The 24,903-nt window shown below is 29.1% G+C and overlaps 2 protein-coding genes across 4 annotated transcripts in view; one reads left to right on the top strand and one right to left on the bottom strand.

Annotated features, from left to right (window-relative positions):
- Dys (Dystrophin) overlaps positions 1-24,903 on the bottom strand; it is a 1,915,508-nt gene that overhangs the window by 1,437,041 nt on the left and 453,564 nt on the right. The window lies entirely within an intron of this gene.
- Positions 11,360-24,903, top strand: part of LOC142327579 (facilitated trehalose transporter Tret1-like) — a 30,329-nt gene continuing 16,785 nt past the window's right edge. Inside the window, exon 1 of the mRNA XM_075370753.1 lies at positions 11,360-12,006. Coding sequence (XP_075226868.1) covers positions 11,967-12,006 — 40 coding nt within the window. The 5' untranslated portion in view covers positions 11,360-11,966. The remainder of the gene's footprint in view (positions 12,007-24,903) is intronic.

The following is a 24,903-nucleotide window of genomic DNA, read 5'->3' as shown; positions in this document are numbered from 1 at the left end:
TCTTATTGAAAAAAACACATACTTATTGTCAGTTATGATTAAAATTACACCAATTTTTTTAATCAATTTTCAAACGGTTCAACTATTCTGGAATTACATGAGACAAATAAAAATTATACACAAAAATATCCTCCAATCGGAATTGGGTTAAAGAAAAATACAGAATCTAATACAACTATATTATCGTAAGAATTAAAAAAAAAAATGATTTTAAATATTTTAATAATAATATTGTGATATTGAAAAAGCTTGTTAGCAAGTTCGTATAGAAATAAAATACATGGAACATAGTTCAGTTCAGTCTCGTAAATATATACAAATAAAAACAAAAGATAACCGATAACCGTAGACGACTGATAAGAAAAAGATATGTGATTGCATAAGAAATATTGGATTAATTACAATAATAAATCATTAACTTTCAAGGAATATCAATAATTAATTATATGTTTTTTTTTTTTTTTTTTTAGTTCTTTATAACTGACCAAAAAACACCAAATTAATCAAATTAAAATAAAAATTACCGGATTAAATACCACGAGTAAAGTACACAAGACTGAAGTTCACTAGAAATAAAAAATGTTACGTATGCACAGATACGTGATGACATTTAATAAAGATTAAATGCTTAAATAGTTGCTTTAATGATAAGAAAAAATTACATCATTTTATGATAATAGTAATAATAATAATAATAATTAATAATAAAATAGGATAAAATTTGGTTTATTCTTCCGATACACCACAGTTCAAGGAACTTTTTATTTAAAGATTGTTTACCAGATAGAGTATATAAAAAAAAAATGTAATTGGTTTTCCTTGTCAAACAATTAAACATTATATGAAGCAATCACGAAAATTTTGCATTGGAACTTGAATCTTTAACTTAAACCAATCATATCAAATCTGTACCATCTCCAAACCCCCCTTTGTTTTACACATGAACGCTAACTATGATGACGACTTATTCGTATTAACGATGACAGCACGATCTTTCAACCAATTTAGCTTTTTATTTATTTATTATAAAAGATTTTGCTAGTCGGGTGTAAATTCCAAATTTTATTTATAATAAAATTTGATTATCATCTGAAATGAAACGACTAGCACTAGATAGGGAATCTTGGAGAGCTGCATCAAACCAGTCAAAGGACTGAAGACAAAAAAAAAAAAATTTATAATAATAATAATCTTTGATCTTAAGAATTTTTTAACTGATATTTTCCTTCTTTGATGAACCTAACTTTTAACATCCAGACCCCATAGGGGAGACATCCTACATGTGACGGCACCACGCCACTCTGTCAGTACCCAGCCCTTATGGGCTTTACCGGAGGTCATCTTCAGCACCTAGGTAATGACATCTTTCTAACAGATATCAACTGAAAGTTCTTCATTTTTTCCGGTTCTGAGAATCTTCTTCTTCTTCGCCTTGTAAGTTTCTCCCTCCCTAATACATGTAACCATTACAATAATTATTGTTTCTCTTCCATTTATAATTTTCGCTGAAGACAATTTATTTGTAAAATAAGCCCCAACTTAGATGTTTTTCTGATCTTTATTTATCTTCATCAAATTATTCCTCTCCAGTTCCTTTTATTACTTCCTTATTTCTCATTATTTCACTTTATTTCATTTCACCATTCTTTTTCACATCACATGCTAAATGATTTAAGTACTTTACGAATTCGTACACAATACACTAATGAAACGAGTCTTTGCAAATCAGCTGATTTCGAAGTCGAGAGTTCCAATGTTCAACTCCTAGTAAAGGCAGTAACTTTTTTTGGAGGAGGGGAACGTTCTAACTTTATCATAACGCCCGGGAAACAAAAATATAAAAATAAATATAAAATGTTAAAAAAAAATTAAAACAAAAAAATATCTTGGACTAGAAATTAAAAAAAAAAAATTATTAAATATTATATTTCGGCTTCTGTAGCCGAAAGTTTATAAAAACCGGCGCAAAAATTGGATGAACCTTTTCGCATATGTGTTGCGCAGCGTCTCTAGTATGGCCTTCAATCACGCCGCATCACTTAGTTTAGTTCTGAACACGCAGCTAGCACGTAAACATGTCTACAACAACAGCATCTACCGCTAAGTGTGAAGTGCGCGCGGTAATTCGATTTCTTCAGGCTGCGAGGTTAATGCAGCTGAAATTCATCGACGAATAAGTAATGTGTACGGTGAAATTTCAATGAGTCACAGCAAAGTTCGATAATGGTGCAGGAACTTTATAGCAGGACGTACAGATGTTCATGATGCAAGCGGTCAAGGAAGGAAGCGAGTGTCAACCGATGATCTCGTTGAGCGAGTGGATGAGACGATTCAAGAAAATCGTCGGTTCACAATTTCTGTATCGAGTGATTAGTTTCCTGAAATTTCGAGGTCAGCTCTCTACACCATTATGAGTGAGAGATTTCAGTACCGCAAACTGTGTGAGAGATCGGTTCCCAAGATGCTGTCCGACCATCATAAAACAATGAGAATGGACACCTCCCTAACGTTTCTCCAGCGCTATCACAATGAAGGAGAAGATACTTTGAACATAATTGTCACAGGGGACGAGACATGAGTCGAGTTCGAAACTGAAGAAACAAAAGAACAATTCAAACAGTGGGTGTATTCTCATTCTCTCAGTAAACCAGAGAAGTTCAAGCGAACCTTCTCCAACATAAAGTGTATGGCTACTATATTCTGGGACCGGAATGGAGTTCTCTTGTTGGAATTCATGGAACGTGGCACGACCATCACTGCAGCCTCATACTGCGTGACTCTTCAACGTCTACGAAGGGCAATTCAGAATAAGCGGAGAGGAATGTTGTCATCAGCCATTGTCTTTCTCCATGACAATGCTCGGCCGCACACTGCAGCTGTAACAAAGAAGCTCCTGCAGCGTTTTCGTTGGAAAGTGTTTGATCACCCACCATACAGCCCGGACTTGGCTCCATCCGATTTTCACCTTTTTGCTCACATGAAACGCTGGCTAGGAGGACATTTTAGCACAGACATCGAGCTGCAGACCAGCGTAGAAACATGGCTGAAAACACAGGCGGCTCCGTTCTATGACGAGGGTGTTGGAAAGTTGGTACCACGCTACGACAAATGTCTAAATCGGAGTGGCAACTATGTAGAGAAATAGCGTAACTATATAAGTACTTGTTACAAATAAAAAATGTTTCATTTTCACTGTGGTTTTAATTTTGTGACCGATCGGACCTTGAAAAAATAACCCTCGTACAAAAATTAACAAAATTTCTGTGGTGTTTGATTATCAAAAATAAAAAATTTAGTTTTATATACAATGGATTTCGGGTAATTGGATCACCCGGGATCAGGACCATGCGACCCTATTAAATGATTGACCTTGTTAAGCAACATTAACGAAAAATGAGAAGATATATACACAAATACAGTACAGTACATACTAATCAATAGACTCGATTTAATATCTTATTATTCAGAAGTTTATTTACAATATAGTATTAAAGTTACACAAAGAACATAATTGAATTGTTTTTATAATCACTAATAATAAAAAGTAAATTTTAATAAACAAAATGATTAAGTACAAGTCAAAATTATGACTGCCGTTTATTATTAGTAAAATACATAAATATGTATATACTTTAATGTCTCTACTCGAAAAACTTTACTTTTGACCTGTTGTCTCCCTTTCATTACATGGTGTTTTATAACACCACTGCCTTCTTGTATAAAATACTGCTGAAGAACGTCAATTATTTTTTTGGACCTTGTATAGATACGCGTTTCACTTCGGATTCGTCTTCATCTTCAACTTGGTCCAATTTTTGGATAATCAGTTGTCGCATTATTTTTTTATTTACCCAGTAAACCAGTGGGTGTTTACGTTAATTCAAGGAAACAATTAAAAAATAGTTTAAATTACAAAATACGAGTAATTTAATTAAATTTAATGTGTTTTAACTGAATTTTAATAGCAATATATCAAATAAAAAACAACAGTAAACAGTAAATTCTTGAAGATTACGTGCCTAAGTTATTTAAAGTAGGCCTCGTTTAGTCACAAAGATTAAATAATCGTTTTGATACATCAAAGTTTTCCAAAATATTATACAATGAAAATGAATAATGGAAAATACACCACGTAGAATATCAGTAACAGCTGCGGCACAGTTTACAATTAGCAAACAGATCGATGAAATCTTCATTGTAAAATCAACACCGCTACGTAAGCTAAATGACGTATCGATAATTTATTATCGAAGTTAAATCCGATCAAGAATGGATCGTGTATTCGGATCTATTAGGTAACAAAAGAATTTGATTTTCATACGAAGTCTTTTTATGAAAAAGTTTTTAGAATTTTAATTTAATTTAAATATAATTCAAGTTATTAATAATCGCTATTTTTAATCAATCTTAAAAATTAAATTATCTGTGGTTATGGGATAATAAACGGAGAAATTTATGAGATCTATCATTAACACACTAGTCGGTTAACTTCTTCTTTTTCCTGTTTAGTCTCCGGGAATCACCGTTAGGTATTACTTCAGAGGATAAATGAGGATGATATGTTATGAGTGTAAATGAAGTGTAGTCTCGTATAGTCGCAGTTATTCCTGAGATGTCTGGTTAATTGAAACCCAACCGCCGAAGAACACCGGTATCCACGATCTAGAATTCAAATCCGTATAAAAATAACTGACATTACTAGGATTTGAACGCTGGAACTCTCAACTTCCAAATCAGCTGATTTGGAAAGAAATAGTCGGTTATCTGATTTACATTATTCAGATAAACCGTTTAAGGCTAAGTAATGTTTATACAGGAATCAAAACTCCAAAGAGATTGATAAAATTTTTTTATATGCAAAGCCTTAACAGTATTATTAAAACCTTAATTACCGATACATCACCTCGTGTGACGAGTTACTAAACCTATTCCAGGTATTTATTTTTTGTTAACTTTGTCATTTTATTCCATTTATAAATGTAAAAAATATTTTTTACCTACAACGGAATGGAGACGGTATATGTGTTTCGGGTACGAAGTTTTGTGTGTGTTGGTTTGTATGTTTATTACGTTTTCCTCAAATTACTGGACCGATTTCGAAGCGGTTTTTTAGCATAAAGTAATTTATTTAGTTAGCGTATGGTACCAAAACACAAAACCAATTGCAGTCAAAAATTAGAAACAAATTAATATAAGCTACTGATTCTGGAGTCGCCATCAGGAAATCTTCAGGAGTCCCTTCATAAGCTGTCCTAAAACAAACTTCTGTGATGTGTTTAACAGTTTGTTTTCACCACACTCACAGAGGGGCGTCGGTAACATTAAGTAGTTATCACCTCACAGCAGGTTCTTAGACATGTTTTACGATTATAAACCACCACGAGGGGGGCTGCAGTAGATCTGTTTCTCTAAATTGGCTGGAACGATTTCGATGCGGGTTTTTGCATTACATAGATATCACCTCAGAGCAGATTCTTAGATTAATTTTACGGTTATAAGCCACCAGCGCTGAAGTATATATGTTTCTTCAACATGGCTTTTGAGTGTTTCTGTCTTTCTAATTAATTGTTTTTTTACTTAACGTTTATTTCGTCGTGGGTTTTTAAAAATTTTTAATTGTATTTAAATGTTCCATTTTCCGACCAAATTTTTAAAATACTGTGTACGGAAGTGAATAGAGAGAAAGATAAATAAAATGTTTAGCGTAGTTTGTACCGGAGTTTTGTCAAAACAAAAACAAAAAACTTGATTAATTATAGTAAATTAATTTTTTTACCAAATAAAACTTCAAAATGAAAAAAATCATTTGTACGAAAATTATGAAGTATAAAATTTCAGAAAGTAATTTAAAATATAAAACCGATTCACTAATATATTATTTAAGAATAAATAAAGCATAGTAATGTAATACAAAAAAATAAATAAACGAGTTGGGGGTGAGGCATCAGAAGCATAAACAGTATTGTAAAAAGATGATATATGATTTCTAATATATATTTTATTTTTGCTAATTAAAATTACAATACATTTATAATTACTACTCCAACCAATACAGAAATTTTATTAAAATAACTTTTTCATCATATACGTATCCTTTGTACAAATGAAAATATTATGTCAAAGTATATTTCATTGTAAATTGCTGGCGGAATTAAGTTATTAATATCCTCCACTAACTTTTAATAGCTGTCGTTTCAAAACAATTAAAATTAATTTACCAAATTACTACTTAACAAGTCTTGTTTAAATTCATAATTTACGAGTAGTCCTGTCAACATTATACTTTTTTAACTATTATTATTTTTTATTATCATTTAAGATTATATTATTTATTTACAGTTCAGTTATTTTCGGAGTTAACAAACGATTCCATGATCCAGAAATTCCTTTGAAATCTCAATGTTTTATCTTTGTTTATTAATATATGAACCGTATCAAAGGCTAAACTGATGTGTAGAAAATAACGTAAAGATTGTGTGAACCATTTAATTTCAAACGGCAAACAACTAGAAAGGAAATTATCATCTGAATAATATACCACCAAAAGCAAAACAATATGTCTAATGTTAGAAAAAACAACGAAGACTATGAAATTGTGAAGAGACTACACTGAAAATAATAAACGAAAATGCAGCTGTAAAATATCGATTTTCAATTCAAAACTAAATATGAAAAAAATTGAATGTTAAACGAAAATGTTAATAAAAAAGAAATCTGATAACAGGGTGTCTATACTTTCTTGACATTAGTTATTTATTATATAGTGGAAAAATATGATACATGAAAATAAACCAAAAAAAAAATTAAAAAATCGATACTTTTAAACTTTGATCAGCTCTCCCACCCACTATATTGCTCCCAAAGTTTTTATTTTGGGGTCAATTGCACTATTAGTATTCCTAGAAAGGCATAAAAAAATTTTGTTAAAGATAATGCAATAAAAAAAGACAGCTTCTGTGTTTAGTAAATACAATGTATTTATTGTACTCCAGTAAAACAAGTTTTGATAATGGAGTGGTTCCGAAACTGGTCAACAAGAGATAAAAGAAGCTAAGAAAGGTAAGCAGTTCTAAGCATAGAAATGATAGTGATCTTATCAGAAAAGATAATACTAACTATTATCTTATCAACAACAAATAAAGATAGCTTTTTGATTTTTGTGGAAGGAGTTTTGGGGCAAAATATTTTTTTTAAAAAGGGAAAAATAAACATGCATGCATATATTGGCTTGATATAAAGTGGGGTTATGTTTGTAAAATTTTGAAAAAATTGACGCCAAAAAACTATATACCCCACCCCTTGGAGACATTGATCCCAAAATTTTACCTACAAATTTGTCCCATATACACGAGTGTATATACTAAATTTCATCAAAATCGTTTATACAGTCAAAATATATTAAGCTTCAAACAAGCCAACATAAATACGAACGTTACCCTTCAAATTCTTCTTTTTTTTTTTGTTTTTTGAGGGTCCCTGGGTCATGAAACGTCAAGAAATAAAAAAAAATAAACGTATATCCAACTTCTTTTTGACTGATGACTACTAGACTTTCTTTCTTGCGAGTAGCCCTAGAGCTATAATGCCAGGAAAGTAAAAAGGAAGATATCTAAGCAGAATTGAACAGCGTTCCCAACTGAATGTAGAATTTTAAAAATCCATGATACAAAATTAAATAAAAATTATTTTTTTTTTAATGGAGAAAATCAAAGGAGTAATTTTCGCTTAAAAATACAAGGAAGAGAATGCAGAACTATGAAAGCGTATTTTCAACTACGAAAAAGGACCCCACGAATTTTATCGAAAATCTATAAAGGGCACAAAAAAAATTTATATACAGAGTAATACTTCAAATAGAATAATAAAACTTCAGATGCAAGATTAAATGTTATAACAATTAAAGCAATTTTTCTATTTTGAACAAGTCTAAATAAGAGTAAATTCTTCTTTAAAAATTAAATTAAATTCTTCTTATAAATTCTTCTTTACCATCGTTACACATTGATGAGGTTTGAACTTCTTCACAACACCTCACCAAGTTTTTTAATCTCAGAAATTGTCTTTCTTTCACCCCCTCATTCACATCTCTGCCAAATCCAAGAGAACTTCATCCAACCATCGGAGACATCGTTTCCTTATTCCGTTAAATAACTCCGTTTAATATTATTATGGATATTCGTGCCTCATGGGTTCTCGTAACGTATCCCATAATCCCTTGTGTTTTTAGAAAATACTTGGGCCAGTATAAGAAAAATTAGGAAATGAATGCGCTAAAGAAGATAAGAATGTCTTACAATATTGTCTCTTTCAACACTCTTAACTTCTTTAGCGCATTTAGTTCCTAAATTTTCTTATACTGGCGCAAGTATTTTCCTAAGCATTCTTCTTTCAAATATTCGGAGACGAATTTGGTCAATTTTAGATTTGTTCAAGTCTGTATATTACTACCGGGTAAGTCAGACTTCTATCATTTTAGCTTTGAATTTCATATTAATAACTGACCTTTTTATTAACTTCAGTTTACAAAATATTACGAGCTTGAAATCTTATACTAGTAGAGGTATTAGCAATATTATTATTTGTAATAATTCTTCAACATATTTAAAAGATTGAACCGCTTCAAATCTCTTTTTTCAGTTGCCATTTAACTTAAGTGGAAAACAACTTTAAATTTTGAAAATGTACGCAAAATACACGCTGAAACAAACAAAGATTCAGGGGTAAGTTTGACCTTCAATAAAGATTTAAACGCTGTTTCTATCTTGGGTACGAATGAAATAAAGTGATGTTAATGGAATTCCTGTAAATTTTAATTATTAATAACGCATAACTGAGGAAAATTCAAAAGTAAAATGAAATATTAACTTCACATTGCTGTAATAATATTTGTTTTATATATTAAAAACCCTTATTTTGGAGTGTTAGGATAATGGAGGCTTTTGAAGTAACTATATGAGTATGAGTAATGAGTAAACAGTAACAGTATTAGTAAAATTCAGAATTATTCGTTTTTTATTTTATTGGTTTGATGAAATTTTCCTTATTTTTATTAAATGTCACCATTTTTACTTCCTTGTACGAAGTAAAGGAAGTATTATGATCGCGAAACATTACGGTTTTCATATTTCAACGGAAATATCCATTCTGACTAGTTTCGGCGTGACGTCTGTACATACAAATGTATGAACGTGCATATGTATAACTCAAAAACTATTAGCCGTAGGATGTTGAAATTTTGGATTTAGCACTGCTGTAACATCTAGTTGTACATCTCCCTTTTTGATTGCAATCGAAATGAAAATTTTAACTAAAAAAATATATGCATCCTAAAGAGAAGGCACATCGGCTCGAATCAGACTTCATCTCCTTTTGTTTTGTTTTTAACTTTTCTTTTTTTTATTTAAATATATAGATTTAATAATAACCCGTGATTGAAAAAAAAATACAATAAATAACAATTCAGTGGTAATATAAAAAAAACGAAAAAAAATATCGGTGAAGTAAAATTTTATGTCCTTATAAAAATGTGTAAATGTAATTTAATAGGCATTACATATGTACATTTGATAGATAGTACAGATTCAGGATAGATCATTCTTTTATTAATGAAAATATTCAAATTATAAATCAAGTACATGAACTAACGAATAAATATACTTGATAATAACTGCCTAGATCGGAGTTTTTCACCGAACACTTTTTTTGTGATCCTATACCACTTTTCTTTTTCCTGTTTTAGCTTTCAGGAATTACCGCTCAGGTATTACTTCATAGGATGATATGTATGAATGTAAATGAAGTGTAATCTTGTACATTCTCAGATCGACCATTCCTGAGATGTGTGGTTAATTGAAACCCAACCACAAAAGAACAACTAGATTGTGGATACCGTTGTTCTTTTGTGGTTGGGTTTCAATTAACCACACATCTCAGGAATGGTCGATCTGAGAATGTACAAGATTACACTTCATTTACATTCATACATATCATCCTATGAAGTAATACCTGAGCGGTAATTCCTGAAAGCTAAAACAGGAAAAAGAAAAGTGGTATAGGATCACAAAAAAAGTGTTCGGTGAAAAACTCCGATCTAGGCAGTTATCAATCTAGTATTCAAATCCATATAAAAGTAACTAACTGCCTTTACTAAGACTTGAACGCTGAAACTCTCGACTTCCAAATCAGCTGATTTGAGAAGACGCGTTCACCATTAGAGCAACCCGGTGGGTTGTGATCATAAACCTCTAAAGATCCTGAATTACACTATATATGATTCTTCTAGATTTCCAATGGTTATATCATTGTAATCATCACCTTGTATTGTCTAAAGAAAATTCATTCACATTGTGCACTTAGTGAAAAATTACGCCTGGATGAACAAAATAAATATATACGGTTCAAACTGAAAACTCCTCTAAAGTCGGTTAATAAACCCTTTTAAGAAATATAAAGGCAACAATTCTTTATAAAAATACGAAAATAATAATAAAGAGACTACTTACAAGCTTGAGCTAAGTCTCTCTACAATGCAAAAATATCTCTTTTCTACCACACCTCAAGCTTTCTAAATTAATTTTCTTAAAATTTTCATATGGAAATATTTCGAATCTAAGAATAACATCACGTTATAGAATAATGAACTAAGACAATATAACACAAAGTAAAAATGACGCAAAAAATTTTTAAATAATCTATTAGGCAGCGTTTAATATAAAAATTCTTCCATTTCGAAAAGAATTTCTATAGAAAAATTACGCAAAGAGAGTGGAGTTCATAGAATATATACCCATTTATACGTTAAGCGGAAAACTTAAAACGGACCAAAAAACAGAAACTTTTCTGTAGAATTAAAAAATTAAATTTGAAACATAATAAAAGTTTTTATGTCATACTGAAACTCCGAAGTCGATTAAAAATGTGTAATAAAATTAATAAATGTTGTAAGAAATACTGGAGAGCTCTAATAAAAATTTATTCTACCATAATTGAAAAAAGTAAACTAATAATCTAAAGTTAATGCTCGGATAATTAGGATTAAACTTAATTTCACGATAATTTCTTTTTTAATAACTTCGACAAATAAGAGCATCAATAAAATCCACTTAGAATAACAACAGCATTCTATTATATAACAATTTAAAAAACGAAAAAACACGTGAATTTAAGTAGAAATAAAAGTGATATAAGAAAGATGCATTAAATAATTATTAAGATAATCGTAGAACAAATAATATAGATGTAACCGTAAGAGTGATGAAATAGTTAAAAGTTACTCGTATATTGCAGTATAAAAATAGTGAATGTTTATTTAAAATAAGTTAATAGTTGAAGAGGGGGAAGATAAATGAATCAAAGAAATTGTATTCCGACCAATAGAACGGTAGTATGATATAGGCAAGTCGTGTATTTACAGTGGAATCAGTAGAGACTGTATCAATTAATAAAAGCCGAATTCAATAGTAATAAAGAATCATGAGTGAGTGTTCAACGTATAAAAATTATATGTAAAACGGAATGTACAGTACGTAAATAGTGAAATGTACGCCTAAGAAAATAAATATGTGTCCATTCGGATGTAGTTGACTGAGGACATAGAACTAAAAAATAATATGTAATTAAAATTGTGTCAACAGTATTGTTTATATCGTAAATTCGTAACTAGTTGTGAGGAAATAGTGAAAATAGTCAGGATATATAAACACTTTTACGTATTAAAAAAAAAAAATTATAAAATCAACCAGAATTTCTACTACGCTTAAAAAAAAGAGACAAAGAATACGCTGTCAACGAAAAATTCTACCTAGCATCGGTTAAACTGATAAATTCTAATCACGTTTGTGAAGCATTGTAAAACTTAATTAGCCACTTATTTCTAAGTTAAAAAATATAACAAATAAACTTTGTGCTTAAATAACGAAAAATAGATCATAGTTTTGAGAATTGGTTCAGTGATACGTCTATTAACAATGTCTGGATTATTCAGGCAAATATTTGCTGGATTAGCAGGTAACATATAATTTACTATAAATAATTTTCTAAAGATAATTTTTGTTTATTACATAAATATACAAATAACTAAAATAAAATTAATTAAATTAATCTGAATCAAATCTAAAAGGAAATAAAATCGACTGGATTATAAATTATATAAAGAAAATTTTAAAACAATATTTTTGTCTGACCTGACAATGTAGCGACAATTAATTGAAAAATGAAATCAAAAAGACCTTTCTTTACGTATAAACAATATTTCTGGCAAATTACAAAAATTTAATTCTTATTTTAATAAAAATTGAGAATTTTATTAATACGCATGGTTATATATAATCATTTACATAATATTATCTTTATTTACTTATCTAATTAACATACATTGTATAAAAATTTATCTCTTAAAAAAGATATATAATGTTGTATTATTACAGTCTCATTTATGGTTTTTGATTTTAATAGAACCTTAAAAAATATTATTGCCACAACTTACGTTGCTTCTCGCAAAATGTTTCATATTTTGGCATACAAGTAATTTCTTTTACTAGGAATAAAAACCTTTACTTTGCTTGGATTTATTATGATTTTATAATCTTTTTCATGAATTTAATGAATCATGTTTTTAGGTAGATTTCATAAGAAATCTACCTATTATTATGGGTACCATAATTCGACCTCCGGAAAATTTCGACATCTTCGCGTTTCACACCCCCTAGACCCTAAAACCACCGTCAGTCCAAAAGTTTATATATATACATATATTTCACTTTCTTGTGGACACGATAACTGCTGTAATTTAGCTCCAATCACTTTAAAATTAATACATAAAATAGAACGACCCATGGGGATAGGAGAAAAAACAAAATATCGTTATAACATTCTTAAGTAAAATATCGAATTCGTTTAAAGTTCCTACTATGCATTGGATAAAAACTAAAACTCATATGGGTAAAGTTTATGATATCACCAACCATTGGCCCAGGGGATAGAAAAAAAATGGGGTTTCTAAGACAGAAAAATAATCATACCTCCCTTAATAGGTATAGTATCAAATCGGTTTAATGTGGTCTTTAGTCCTCTAAACATTACTTAAAACGTTTTTCTGAAACAAGTTTCGATCTGACTCTTACGGCAAGGGATGACCAAAATGTTGTTGAAATTGTAAGAAGATGGGCATATGCTAAACATGCGAACATTTTTTCACATGCAACCATTTTTTGGGTAAACTTGAAGTTTTTCTTAACTTTAAGGTGGAAATCTTTTTTACAATAATCTTTAATACAATAATGGTGCATTATTAATTATTGTAAAAAGATTTCCACCTTAAAGTTAAGAAAAACTTTCAAATTTACCCAAAAAATGGTTGCTTGTGAAAAAAGTTTCACATGTTTAGCATACGCCCCATAGTAACATTTTGGTCATCCCTTGCCGTAAGGGTTGATAATATCAAACATTGTTACAAACAAAAGTTTTAAGTAATGTTTAGAAGACTAACGACTACATGAAACCGATTCGATACTGTGCCTATTGAGGGAGGTATGATTTTTTTTGTCTTCTAAACCCCATTTTTTCAACCCCTGGCCAATGGTTAGTAATATCAAAAAACTTTACTTAGATAAGTTTTAGGTTTTTATACAAAGAATAGTAGGAAGTTTAAACGAATTCGATATTTTACTTAAAAAGAATGTTATAGCGATATATTTTTTTCTTCAAAAAAGCCCCCTCCCCCCATTACCACACCCGTGGGACGATTTTTCCCACTAACGAATTCGACTGATATTTTGGGTCATTATATTTTATGTATCAATATGAAAGTGATTGGCGCAAAATTACGGCAGTTATCGTGTCCACAAGAAGGTGAAATATATATATATATATAACACATTTATATAAAGATAAATGTAAACTTTTGAACTGAGAGTGGTTTTGGGATCTGGAGGATGTGAAACGCGTAGATATTTCGAAATTATCCGGAAGTAGAATATTGGTATCGATTACAGTAGGTAAATTTCTCATAAAATCTACCTAATAACGTATTGAGTAGTAATTGGTTATTATTCTTCATAATGTGTCAACATGATGATTAATAAGTTATGATATGGTTTACAATAGTCAAATTTTATTTCATTTGTCTTATATATTTTGGGATTATAATTAATTAAAACCAAATTCCTCTGAGAAAATCACCCAAAAATATGAAAATTTAACAATATTTTATATTTACGCATACATTCCTCGAATATGAAATAAGTAATTTTATAACTTTTCCTATTCTTGATTTTAAATTTTAGCTATTGTTTCCAAAAAAAAAAAATATTACGTTATAATTGACAAATTTCACTGGTCATTTATTCAAAATATTGTTAACTTATACTTCTAATAGAAATGTATAATTCATTCTTATTGATGAATAATCTAATCCAAGTGCAATACTCTATAGATTGCACTTGGAAGTAGACTTCTTTTTTTATTCTAATATCATCTATTACGTAAAGCATTCTATACCTGTTTATAACAACGATTTCCAGTTAACTGATGGGTAATTTTTTCCATCTACCCGTTTCATTTTCATTTATTTTTTTCTGGTTAAAAAACTTTCGTAAGAATATTTCATAATAATATAAAATAACATTAAAATAAAGTATAACGTCATAAAAAATTCCCATAAATAATATGATAAAAAAAATATGATTTCCTAGGAATAGTTAAAAATAAATAACTAATCTTTAGGTAAATAATTAATATAATCATTTAAAGTTATTACACTGATTTTTCCTGTACTTATCTTATCAGCAATATGCCAAAACTTCCTACATAAATGTAATTTATTTTACGGTAGCTGACGTAGATACTATCTCTATCATGCACCATATTTGTGGTTATGACTATATGAAGGAAAACGTAAATTTATATTCATCTAAGGTAATAAATAATAATAATACACATTATTGTAAATTTTCTACAATAATCACACCAAGAATTTTTATTTAATTTTCTCTATATTATGTATACACGAATAAAACTAAAACATTAATGTAATATTAAATTACTCCAAAGTTGTTCTCATTTTTTTTTTTTTTATATAAAACTAAAACATTAAAACTAAAAAAAAAACGAATAAAACTAAAACATTAATGTAATATTAAATTACTCCAAAGTTGTTCTCATTTTTTTTTTTTTTTTAATTTACGTATTTAAATGAAACAAAAATAGTAAGATAAAGACAGTTTACATTTTTCAATTTTAAAAAATCCCATTCTTACAAAGTACAAAGTTTTTTTAAGTTCGGCAGATTGTCCCTATTTAGTTTTATACTAACTACTCCTATGGAAGCGGTGCATCAACAACTAGACTAAAGACCACTAATAATAAAATTTTCAATTTCCGCTAGGATTATCATAATTTATTTGAGTGTTATTTTCTGCCTTCCTAGCACTGTCAGTCTAATATTTGTAGTTGACGCGTTTTTGGAGTACCTCCACTCTCAATCGCAGAGCACGGACGAATATCCCTTGCTGCTGTGTTTTTTTATTTATCGGGCGGGTCATTATTTATTTAGAGGTGGTTATAGATTTTTGTGTTTTATTTAGGAACGGAGTTATTATTTGCGTTCAGGACCTTTAGACCGGTGAGAAATAGGTACTCCGAAACCCGTCAACTACGAGTAACAATGCGAAAAGGGCAGAAAAACATTACATTAATAATAACATTAGATTCAACTTAATCCTGTTAAAATTAATTGCTATTTGAAATAAATTTTAATCGTGATACAATATACAAAAATATTTTTGTAAGTATTAATTCAGTTATTTAGGGATACGTCAAAGTTCTGTAGAATGTTAATGTTAGCCTTCTTGTATGATAGAGAGAGACAGTTTAAGGAACGCCAATAACAGTTACAATTAAACTTCAACAGATCTTCAATACCATTTCCCAGTCACCCTCAATAGTTGACTACTAATTAATAAAAGATAATAGTCTTCAAAGTAATAAGCTGCAAGTACACATACTATAAGAACAAAGGATTGAGTAGTCAAAGGACTCTGAATCAACGAGGTCGAGATAGGTATTTTATTTAGACTTCAAGAGTAGTAATAAAAATTAACATTAATCTATTCCACAAAAATTAAATATCTCATAAAGTGCAATATAAATAAACTAAAATTGAATTAAAATTTAAAAAAAGAAGTAATTTATTAATCTATTTAATGTAATAAATTTAATAGAAAGGTTACAAAAAAGTAAATAAATAAAAAAATAAATAAATTTACCTACAACTCAAATATTGAGAAGTGATAATACGAAAAAAAGGAGCATAAAAGTTAAATATTTTTAAATTAATATAAAGAAAATCAGAATTATAATATTACTAGTTCGCTGACGTTTAAATAACTTTAAAATAAATTGTCTGCAGAAAATGTGTCTATAAGTAAAAGATTAGTGTAATTTTTTCTTCAAATTAATTAGTGGCATATGACTTAAAGGTCATATGCCATTTTTTAATCAGTTAAAAAGCGTAGATAGAACGAAAATTTTGCAAAAAAAATATTTCGAATTTAAAATAATATTTAATATTATATAAAACGAAAGGAAAATATATCCTATATTTGTAGACGTATAATTTAATCTTTGTTATGTCTTACAATAAAATTATACTACATTATATACATATAAAAACTAAATAAGTTAGAAAATTATCCAAGTTAATAGAAAACTTTCTAATGCAATTCATTAGGTCACCATTCAAACAAACAAAATAACAAAAAACAAAAGCAGAAAAAACACGTCATTGTGATTTGTGATTTGTCTTGATAAAGTCCTACATCTTGGACCAAACGTCGAGGTTTTCTGCTTTTGTTTTTGTTATTTTGTTCGTTTGGTTGTTGACCAAATGAAATGCATTAGAAAATATTCTATTAATTTGGATAATTTTCTAATTTATTTCGTTTTTTTATGTTTGTCTAACCAAAGAATACAGTTTAATTATTATTTTATATATAATGTAGTATATATTTAAAAAGATGGTCCGATAAAAAAAAGTAATTCAAATTATACCCAAAAATTAATAACACATAAACAAAAACAGTAATCTTTTTGACTTTCTATTATTAGCATCAAATAAAATTAGATTATAAAAGATAGTCGTTTATAGAGAAATAATATTATCAGTTAATTGTATGTTAACAAACGTCCGCTTCGTACAATGACTTACATTGTTTTAATATAGGTCAACATTAGACACGATTACAAAACCAACTTCCTTTTCTGCCAAAGCTTAAAGTAAGCGTAGACAGAACGAAAATTTTGCAAAAAAAATATTTAGAATTTAAAATAATATTTAATATTATATAAAACGAAAGGAAAATATATCCTACATTTGTAGACGTATAATTTAATCTTTGTTATGTCTTACAATAAAATTCATCGATTTTATATAATGTAACTAATTATTTTTTTATTTCTAATTTTTATAATTTTTTACGTTCAAGATTATTAAAAATTAGCTAACATCGCGTAACAAATTTTGAAAGCAGGAATATTTAGTATCACACACACACACACACACGTTTTCTTTCTCATATTTTGTTTTTACTCGTAATCCTACCCAGATATTGTATTTTAATCTCACCCTAGGAAATATTGAACATAATTTAGTCTCCTTATTTCAATTTTTATTCGCTCCTGAATTGCAACTTGTATCCAGGTACCCACGTTATTAACCAAATGAATGCGATCTAATATTAATTATTATATCTTCAGTATAGGAAGATGATAAAGCAAATATCAATTAATATTGATATAGTTTTTATTATTTTTACAATTTTCTCTTCATGAAAGAGAAAATTAGCTCGAAAAACTGTTCACAAAGAGTTCTTGTTTAAAACCTAAACCTAGATGGTCATTTTGGTTCTAAAACGTTATTATCAGTAGATATTCCAGCATGAATATATAAGTATAAAGTTTATAAAATCTAAAGTATAAATAAAAGATAACTAAAATAATAAATATACGAAAAAAAAGAAATATGATTTTTAAAAAGAATTAATTGACAAAACAGTATTTACGAAGCACTATAAAGCAGCTGTTATAATGTAAACAACTGCTTTCGCTTCAGTTATTCCCAATAGAAACTGTAAATTTAGCTTAAATAATTATTTAAATCTTCAATTTTAGACTGCACTTTTAGTTGAAATACGCGGAAGATATTTCTGCTGTTTTTATTTTATTTTAACACGAAGGCTGTCTGAATTGGGGATTTTAGTAGGTAAAATACCTATTTAAGCTAAATTTATGGTTTTTATTGCAAATATCAGAAGTGAAAACTTTTTTACATTACAACTGTTGTTTTGTGGTGGTTTATAAATACTGTTTGTCAATTTATTTATTTGTATTATTTAAATTTTTCCTCATATTTTTATTTACTTATTTATTATTTTATTGCTATTTTATTTATACTTATTCTGTAGTTTTTACTGATTTACTGATGGTGATTTTACACAGAGCGTTCGGAAAGTCGCTGTGAAGTAAGCTTTAAAATTATGTGGTGCATTCTCTTCTTTCGACATTAGGTTAGTTGCCCAGTGGGTTCGTTGGGAGTTATTCACCAGTAAACCAAGACGTCAGCTGTTGAGTTGATTCATTTCGTTTATCGGAATCAATAATTGCGAGAAAAAGTTCCTCTACCGAAAGGTAGATTTAGTGAAGCACAAGTTTTCTGAAAATTTTCCAAATACTCCTCCTGTTCCTCACCGCAACGCAGTTCGATCTCTAATCGAAAAGTTTCGAATAACAGGCTCTATTGAAGATGCTGATCGAAGTAGAAGACAAACTAAAATATACTAACAGAAGCTTCTTGATATTTCGGATGCTATGGCCGAAAACTCATCATGAGAATGCGTATATTACCTCGGCAGCTAGATATCACGGACTTCCTACCGCACAACTGTCAGAAAAGTATTGTCAATGGTGTAAACTATTCGTTCTCAAAATGGCCAAAAACGCTCTCTTGTAGGCGCTGGAGACCTTCAGGGGTGGGGGGGCGGTAGAAGGCCCACAGAAAATTTTAGGCGTTCAGGCAGTCTAGGATATTTTTAAAAAACCTACCGGGTTGGTCTAGTGGTGAACGTGTCTTCCCAAATCAGCTGATTTGGAAGCCGAGAGTTCCAGCGTTCAAGTCCTAGTAAAGCCAGTTATTTTTAAATGGATTTGACTGCTAGATCGTGGATACCGGTGTTCTTTGGTGGTTGGGTTTTCAATTAACCACACATCTCAGGATTGGTCGAACTGAGAATGTACAAGACTACACTTCCTTTACACTCATACATTTCATCCTCATTCATCCTCTGAAGTATTATCTAAACGGTAGTTACCGGAGGCTAAACAGGGAAAAGAAGAAGAAGAAGAAGAAGGATATTTCAAAAAAAGATTAAATGCCTACTACAGTAGCAAAAACAATTAAAGGGACTGCTGTATCTTATGATAAAAAAATTATTGTTATCACACTACTTTAACTTAGAACCAACAGAATTAGAGACGAATAAAAAAAAATTAAACCTTAAATACTCACTTTTTTACCATGAACTTCAGATTTCAAAATCATCAAATAAAAAAATATCAGTGAGAAGAGAAGTTTTAAAAATTTGAAAGCTTTTTTCTTCATGTTTGATCGAGTGCATGGAATAAACGAAATTTTTTCTGTAAATTCCATTAAAATTGTTTAGAAGCTTAACACTTTAGCTTTAATTTCTTTTTTTTGTATGTCTAAGATTTTTCTGAACCGAAATATTCCACTTTAAACAGAAAAGGCCACTTTGTCTTTAATGCTGCATATCTCCCGATCTCAGCAACGTATTGATAGAAATAAATATGGAAATTAAAGGGGTTTGATCAACCTGATATAGCTTTAATGATAAATTGTGAGGTCTTTAATGTAGCGTTGCATTTTGTGCCAAGGTATTGAAATCTTTAAAGATTGAGTCTGCAACATGTATCACCCGCTCTCAGCTTAACCCAAGATCATCCCTCGCATCTTAAAAACAACAATCGCAATTATTATTTTTAACAGATCCTAAGTTTAACAATTTTGGGGGCGCTAAAAAATTTCTGATTCTCAATGTGGGAAGTGGGCGAAAAAGTTTGAGAATCAATGGTGTAAACGTTTTATTGATAAAAATTCCGTATGTATCCTCGATATTACGTTTTTTACTGATGAAGCGTGGTTTCTTGTGGGAGGGTATATTAATTCACAAAATAAACGACTGTGGTCGAGAACTAACTCCCATGCATTACAGGAACAATCTTTACACGAAGCGAAAATTGGAGTCTGTATCGGTTTGAGTAGAACGCGTATTGTGTGTCTAATATTTTTTTTTTTGAAAATACAGTTAATAGTGATCGTTATTGTGCTGTTTTAACAGACTTCATTAGTCAATTAACATAAGTGGAAATCGATCACGATTAGTTGCAATAAGATGGCACCACAGCGCATACAGGTAATAGTTGAATGACTTTTTTACAAAGAAACCCAATTAAAAAAAATGGGAGGTGGTGAACAATACAAGAAATAACAACAAATAAAGATAATATAATTTATTATAATTTCTAATTCTTGTTAGCAATTGCACATCGAAATGAAAACAATTTTTTTTTAAATTTTCTTGATTTTTTTTTTTAACTCGTTAACATCATTTAAATCGTGAACATCATTTCGTACATCCAATCGGTTAAGAAATAGCATTTAATTATAAATCAATTTATTCATATTTACAGAGCGTATAATGAAGGACACGTGAATAAATGATGAAAAAGTAGTGTTTTCATTAAACTGCTTCGAAACATAATAACGAACCAATAAAATTTATGGTATTCGTAAAGAATGATGATAAAAGATTTTTCACTATATTTTCATTGCATTTTTATACGCACGACATAAAAAAAAAATACGTAATTATTTTTTATTCGGATAATTTTTTTAAATTTATATATATATATATATATAGAGAGAGAGAGAGAGAGAGAGTGTAGAGAGAGTGTGTGATACAGAGAAAGTGAGTGAGAGAGTAGCATTAAGTAAATAGTGCATACCGCTGTATTAACCGAACAAAACACTCGTCAACTTTATCTTTTTAACTTTTAATAAAAAATATTTCTTTATTTAATACGTAAAAAAACGATTAATGAGCTAAAATCTCTCATTATTTTAGCAAATATTTTTATTTTTTCTAAATTTAATAAACACCTATGTAGAAAAATATTAATTTAAAAATGATAAAAGATTCTTTCTACATACAAGCAAAGAACAAACCCTTTTTTTAATTACAAGGTCATTTAAATATGTAAAAACTACAAATACTGCAAATAAAAAAAGAAATCACCTTTGATAACATACCACCAGATAATATATTTCACGCGTGATTACTTCTATTTATAATCCATTAAGATATTAATAAGACACAAAAATATATTTACTTAATTTATGAACAGTATATATAATATTATCAAAATGCTATTAAACTCTTATATAACATAAAATTATATAATCTTATCATTTCAACAATAGTATAATTAATAAATTCCTCACAAACCGAAAATATATATACTTTTTTTTTGTTTAATAAAATATTCAAATAAATTCCCAACTTAACGTATAATCGTAAATAAAATACTTTTTGCCTTTAAAAAAATAAAAGGTAAGACTAATAAAATGTTGTACCAGAATTATGTACCTCAAACATTACCATATAAATACATATATTTTTCCCCCTAAATGCCGTTGACTGTAAAAACTACAGAATAAATATTTTTTTAAATAATTTATTATATATAATAAATTTAAAAAACTGCATAACCGTATTTTCGACAAAAATGACATGAAACATGCAACAATAAAAAAAAAATCATACAATTCTTGCTCAAAAGCATAATATTATTTTATTTTTGACAAAATAACGAGTTAAGTGTATTACACTTCACTTCCGTTGAGTTTCCTCATGGGGAAGAATATTAAAACGCTATTAATGAACGAACAGCTGAGGTCATTAAAAGGAAAATCAGTAATAATTAAAGTTACGTCATAATATCAATACAATTTCGAGTTTCACTGATCGATTTATAATTTAAATGGATACTTAATACATAACATATAATTTGTAATTCTTGGAATATGCGAAAATTTTCTATAAGTCAATGCCTAGTTTCCGAAGCTTTGTTCAGTTTTGAAGAAAGGAACATTTTTTTATATAAAAATGTTCTGACAGATAGAATGCCGATGCCTTTCATCCAGAAGATTCTTGCTTCAAATTCCGGTAAGGCATTGACATGCTACAAAATTCATCTTCCATCATAATTCATAATATATACATACATAAAGTGATAATATAATAACTGGACTTGAGTGTTATTCCTACAGAAATAAATAAAAAATATATACAATAAAACACTGATGAAGTTTTTTAAAAAAGAACGAAACGTTTACAAAAAAATTAGTAAGTAAAAAAATAATTAAAACTATGATTCAAAACGCAATGGTACCTTGCTTTAATAATGTGGCTGTAAATCACGTAAAGAATTTATAAGAAATATTTATCAATAGAACTCAGTATACACCAATAACAAGAAGTAACAAACATTGATTCTACATTGTCAATTCTAGATTATGTTACCTAGAATTTTTCGGCCTAAGCTTCTTATCTTAGTATTTTATGTAGCTGGCGTGCGGTAAAATAATATATAATCATATATTGTATTTATATTCGGTTATTTATAAGCATGTATAATGTAAACCATACATATATAAATAAATATACATTTTAAGTGCCTTATCTATCGGTAACAGCTGTAAGTGACATTTTTCTTTTTTTTAACCTCCGAACCCACCGTTAGGTATTGCTTCAGAGGATGAGATAAATGAATTATAGCGTGTGAAATTCCATGCCTGACCGGGATTCAAACCCAAGACCTCCAGATAAAAGGCAAAGACGCTACCACTCGCGCCACGGAGGCCGGCACAGTTGTAGGTGATCAGATGAGTCATAGTCACTCTAGAGAATACATATCATTTAATAAAAAACATGTTCTCTTGCCAGGCTTACTATCAAAAGTGAGGAATAAAGTGGTTTCCCATCCCTTATAAACTAAATTAAATAAATATTAGTAAACAATTATTCATATATTTAATAACTTGGATTAAAAATTGTAATTTATTCATGTATGTATACTCATATAAAATTATAGCAAACCCTAGGATAACATTCTGAATACCAAACCAATGTTCAAATTAATAATTTAGAAGATACATTTAGAATTTAAGATTTACTAACATTATTGATGGAAAAAGAGGACCTTTTCTTTCTTCTAATGTATACGATGCAATTTGTTCAACTAGTGAACAATAAGCAACTACCCCAAGGTCCAATGAGATGAGGATTATATGTATGACAAGTAAATGACGTGTACCTTGTACAAATTCAGGGCGACCATTTCCGAGACGTGTGGTTAATTGAACCCCAACCACCAACGTACACCGGTATCCACTATTTAGTAATCAAATCCGTATAAAAGCAACAACTTTTACTAGGATTCGAACCTCAGAATCTTCGATTTCGAAACTCGGCTGTTAAACAACTAATTTTTTATGATGAGTTAACCACTAGACCAGCCTGATGGGGTATGTCTAATAAATGTGAATTAAAATTATGCTCATTTTGATGTACGATTTTCATTTAAAGACAAATACTAATAAAAATAAAAGTTAAGAAACAAATTTTTCTTTAAACTACAAAAATCCTAAAATATATTTAGCAAATAATTAACGCGAATATATCTAGCGATGAGCAACACAAGAGTAATATAGTTGAAAAATTAAAGCATTAAAGCTGATTAAAGAGATTTATTAATTAATATGGTTTATATAAAAAGTAAAACGAATAAAATTTTCACTGCGGTTATTTCTTTCTGACAATTTTTTCAAAGCAATATTGCAATCTACCGAAAATATATTACTGTAATATATATTAAAATACAACTTGTTGCGATGAATAATTCATTTAGCGACTCACGAATTACACCCTATGATAAAAACTATATTTATACTTTAAACTTTATTTAAATCACAAATTAAGCTAGCAAACAAAACCAAAATTAAGCAGTAATAAAAAAAAATATATTTTGAAATTGTTTCGAATTCGAGTTAGTAAAATTATAATCCAATTTTTGTATAAATAATATTTAATAGAAGAGATGTTATCCATGTGTTATGGCATAAGTAGCGTCTCAACCATACATCCAAACATCCAAAGGTCCTGGGTTCGAATCCCGGTCAGGCATGGAATTTTTCATACGCTATAAATTTCCATTTGGACTAAATGATCGCAGCAGTCGATGCCCGCACATCTCATAATAATAAAAAAAAAAAAAAAAAAAAATAAGTTGTACCAATATCGCGTATATATATATATACACACACACAAGTCGACAGAGAGAGAGAGAGAAAAGAGAGCGGAAGAGCGATAGAAAGCACGTTTGTTTTAGTTTTTTAATAGGTTATATTTTATCAATATTTTCTATATAACACATTAATATGTCTGAGCTCATGTAAATACTTATTTTTTTATTATATTGGGCTGTAAGTAAAAATAGAAAATATAGAAATTCTACATCTACCAAAAAACCATTAATCCATTAAGGACAAAGGAAATATTACTTTTAAATAGTTAAAAAAATTCAGTGCTATTAGGCAACAATTGGTAACATTTAATTCCTGACAAAAGAAAGAGTTAAAACTTTTCAACAAAAAAACCAATTTAATATAATGAACATTAACGTAGCCCAACCATGTACTTTAAATCTATTATATCAGCGGTACTTAAAATGTAACAGTTTATTCATTTTATGGCATAATGAACAGGTTAATTT

Source organism: Lycorma delicatula, chromosome 7, assembly GCF_047948215.1.
Source record: "Lycorma delicatula isolate Av1 chromosome 7, ASM4794821v1, whole genome shotgun sequence".
Taxonomy (NCBI): Eukaryota; Metazoa; Arthropoda; class Insecta; order Hemiptera; family Fulgoridae; genus Lycorma; species Lycorma delicatula.
Note: the sequence above shows the minus strand (reverse complement) of the source record. Positions and strands in the feature narration are given on the sequence as shown.